The following is a 4,214-nucleotide window of genomic DNA, read 5'->3' as shown; positions in this document are numbered from 1 at the left end:
GCACTTGAATTGTTGGATGATGTTGGTCTTTTGGGCTGCAAACCAGCCTCGATTCCCATGATTTTTAATTTTAAGCCTGAGATTTCTACTGATACTCTGTTGCCTGATCCAACAAGCTATAGGAGACTCGTTGGGAGGCTTATCTACCTACAAATACTCGGCCAGGTCTGTGTTTTTTTGTGCATAAACTCAGCCAATACCTTGCTTCTCCTCATCAAAGTCATTATGATGCAGAACTTCATATACTTAGGTATGTCAAGGGCTGTCCAGGGAAAGGTCTTTTCTTCTCTTCCACTAATGATCTTAAGCTCACGGCCTTCAGTGATTCAGACTGGGTAGCTTGTTCGAATACCAGAATATCTATAACTGGTTATTGTGTATTTCTAGGTCTTTCTTTGATTTCATGGAAGTCCAAGAAGCAACCTACAGTTTCAAGAAGTTCAAGTGAAGCTGAGTATAGAACACTCACAAATACTGCATGTGAAGTTCAGTGGTTGCAGTACCTTCTTACTAATTTACATCATATTGCATCTCTCCCAATTTCCTTATATTGTGACAATCAATCCGCCATCAAAATTGCCCAAAATCCAACTTTCCATGAAAGAACCAAGCACATAGAGATTGATTGCCACTTAATTAGAGAGAAAGTACAAAATGGACTCATTCATCTCATGCCTATTGCCTCCAAGGATCAATTGGCTGATATTCACACCAAGGCTTTTCCATTTCCTTGCTTTTCTACTATTCTTTCCAAGCTGAATATGGTTGATATCCATGATCCAGCTTGTGGGGGGATGTTGGAATAAGACAATATTTTTATTGTACAACTCATTTATTGGTTATTATTGTAGTTAGATTAGCTGTCAATTAATTAGCTACAACTAACTCTGCATCTATTAATAGACTAATTCTGCTTTACAGCTTTATTAGCTTCTTGGCCAATGTAACAGTTCTTGTATAAATAGGGAATTATTCCCCAATCAATAAAAAGTGGGTTCATTTTCACAAATCTTACAAGTGCACAAGCCATAAACACCACAAACAAGATTCAGTCTGCAGGGATCTTCCACAGCTTTCCAAACCCTCCTCCACCCGGTGCCGTTCTTTCTGTGATATGCATATTGATGGAAATTGCCTTTCCCATATATTGTAGCGCGGTGATAGTAATCTTCCATGGGGGTTGAAGTGTTCTTGGTTAAGGGGTAGGAGTTCTTAGAGCCGCTAACAAGGTGCAAGAGAGCACTGGTAGCATTAAACTCCAAATTCACATTGCGGGTCGTGGTTGAAGTGTACCAGTATGCAGGGTCTGACCATTGACACGCTTTTAGCACCAAGTTGCCATCGTCTTGCATCTGTAACATGAAATTTCCCAATGAGAGTAGTTTGAATTGAAGCTCCTCTTGCCTTGGAATATAAGACTTTAGTTATCTGCAACGTTTGACCCGGTAACATTATGTTGGCAAGAGAATTGAAACTTTTCCACACAGATTCTAAGTTGGAGTCATTCATGACAAAATTTTCATCATCTTGCATGTGATCAGAAGTTGCACCACTACCACTATATGTGGTCTGAGCAATAGTCCCGATCGGGTATGCAACCACAAGGTTTTTTGCATAAGTGAATTGGACTTGGGAATTTAGTTCCACAGGGGGACTCTAGTAGTACCACGCAAGCGTTTTCTCTGGGATTCTTCCAAACCATATTCCCACAAGAAAGAGAGCAGTGGGAAGAGGGTAGAATCCGAATTCAAAATCACCCGAGGGTGACTTCCAGGTAGAATTTGAATCGTCAGTGATGTTTGCATTTGATTGTATGGCATGTAAGCCATTCAAAAGTGAAAGTAGTGCAATAATGAAAGGCATAAAGATTACTACAAGAAAAATAACCTATGCTTACAGACACCTTTTTCCTACAGACATGAATTAGTGTAGGTAAATCTCAAAAATACTTTTACCTACAACTGACTAATGTAGGTAAAACTCAACCACTTGTACCAACTATTATTTGGTGTAGGCAAATTCATTAAAACTAAAAAAAAGACTTCTACCTATAACTACGTTGTGTAGGTAAAACTCCAAAAAACTTGTGCCTATGATTGATTAGTGTAGGTAAAACTCAAGGATTACTACCTACAAAAGAACAGTGTAGGCAAAATTCTAAAAAACTTATACCTACAATTGCGTGATGTAGATAAAACTTCATAAAACTTGTGCTTATAATTGATTGGTGTAGGTATAACCTCAAAAGTCTTATACCTACCATTGGTTGGTGTAGGTATAACCTCAAATGATTTTTTAAAAATTATAATAATATAAAAGTTATACATTTCGAACTTTAAACATAAGTTACATGGGATAAAATTAACTTAAAAGTTAATTAAAAACTAAAAAATTAATTTATTAAATTACAAAATCATAATTTATTAAATAAGAATAACTAATAAATTAGGTAATTATATTAAGAGTAAAAATATATAAAAATTTATAAGTTAACATTTTAAAAAACACAATTTCAAGTAATATTTTTAAAACACTCATTAAAAAAAAGTTTTTCTTATAAAAAATTAAGCAAATTTTTTAGTTAATAATTTTTTAAAAAAATTGAAATATTTTATTCAACGTAATCTTATTATCCGGTGCAAAAGAATAGATTTTACAAGTTAAAATAAGATAAGAAAAAAGAAGAATGTAAAGGAGCAGGGTTTGGGAGAGAGAAAATGGTTTCCCTGGCATTCGGTTAGAATCACTTCCCTTTGCAATTGTTGTTGTTGTTGCTTCTACCTTTGCTCCACCACCGAACCACTTCCCCTACAAATAGGGTTTCGTTTGCGCAAGGTGCGTTTCGATCACCGATTCTGCGATTTGTGTGTTTCACCTTATATTTTGGATGAATTTTTGTGCTTACATTCTGTTTTTGGTTACTGGATCCGTAAGCTTTTGTTGTGTTTTCTAGATCGAAATTCTTTTGACTTCCTTTGCTCTTGCTGGTGTGGATCTACTTCGTAGCTGCATCTTGTGTGTTTAGGTTTCAGTTTTTGCTTAATTTTGTGGTGAGATGTTTTTTGATGTGGTGAGATGTTTTCTGATGCTTAATTTTGCATAAAAGAATAAAACCTGCATACAATATTTTAGGTGTTTTTGGCATTGTTCTCCCATTAGAATTTAAGGTTTATCTTAATAATCTGCTTAACAAATGTTCAAATGTTTACACGTAGATTACCAAAACAAAACTTCAATTCTAATTAGACAACAACATCAAAAACACCATTAGAACTCCATATCTAAGTTTTGTCCTACATTAAATAGGTGTTAATGCGTTACTTATTTGATGTCTATCAGGATATATAAACATAAAAAATGAACATGAGAAGATGTATCATATCCAGAAAAAAGTAACATAAAGTTCATGAGTTTTGGAAGAACATATAATGGTATACCTGTTGTTGTAAGGCAAAAATGTGAGAGACACAGCCATAGACAGGGTCTCTAATACGAGCCTGAGCCTCATAAGTGATTGTGACAACCGCTTCACAACAATCATGAGTTGGTATGTGCAAAAGCAACTTTGAAATGTTGCTGGCACCAAAGACCTTGTGTATGGCTGCAAATCGAGCAGGGCCCTGTTCTGAACAAAAGTAAGGTGCAAAGATACAATCAGCAGCACACCTTCTTCTAAGGAACTTGCATGCCCCGCAAGGAGAGCCAGAGCCATTAGAGACACCATTTCCACTAGCAGAAGCCATAGTATAGTAGTAGTATAATTGTACTAATAACCAATAAACAAAGAGAGAGAGAGAGAGAGAGAGAGAGAGAGAGAGAAAGATATGTATTTTATGTTTGAAAAGAAAGGACCTGAGTGGGAGGAAGTGAATAAAATTTGTAGGCACACGAGCACACTAGGAAATGGTGCAAACTAAAAATCTGAGGACTATAGTATGGAAGAGTGAGGGGTCAAGGGGAGTGGGACAGCGAGAATAAGGTGCATAAAAGAGTCTTATAAGAAATATGAATGGAAACATGTGAACCTCATATGTAGGGTTCAGAGGAAACATTTGTAAATGGTGAAAGCAATAAGCCTCTGGTTTTTCTAATGAATGGGCTTAGACCAAGTTAATGTAAGTTGGACTCTCATGGCTATTTTATTTATTTATTTTTTAGTATCGTTTAGAAGCTGATAGTAGTATAGTACAAGTACTATTATTTGTTTCATGTAG

General features: G+C 35.8%; 1 protein-coding gene across 1 annotated transcript; it reads right to left on the bottom strand.

The window, feature by feature from the left end:
• Nucleotides 1–980: 980 nt before the first annotated feature.
• LOC100775977 (LOB domain-containing protein 29-like) lies at nucleotides 981–3,743 on the bottom strand. The gene is made up of 2 exons (XM_003553093.1): nucleotides 3,438–3,743; nucleotides 981–1,352 (listed from the first exon to the last, which is right to left on the bottom strand). Exons 1-2 carry the CDS (start codon nucleotides 3,741–3,743, stop codon nucleotides 981–983), a joined length of 678 nt encoding a protein of 225 aa, XP_003553141.1.
• Nucleotides 3,744–4,214: the final 471 nt, after the last annotated feature.

This window comes from Glycine max, chromosome 18 (assembly GCF_000004515.6).
Source record: "Glycine max cultivar Williams 82 chromosome 18, Glycine_max_v4.0, whole genome shotgun sequence".
Lineage (NCBI taxonomy): Eukaryota > Viridiplantae > Streptophyta > Magnoliopsida > Fabales > Fabaceae > Glycine > Glycine max.
Note: the sequence above shows the minus strand (reverse complement) of the source record. Positions and strands in the feature narration are given on the sequence as shown.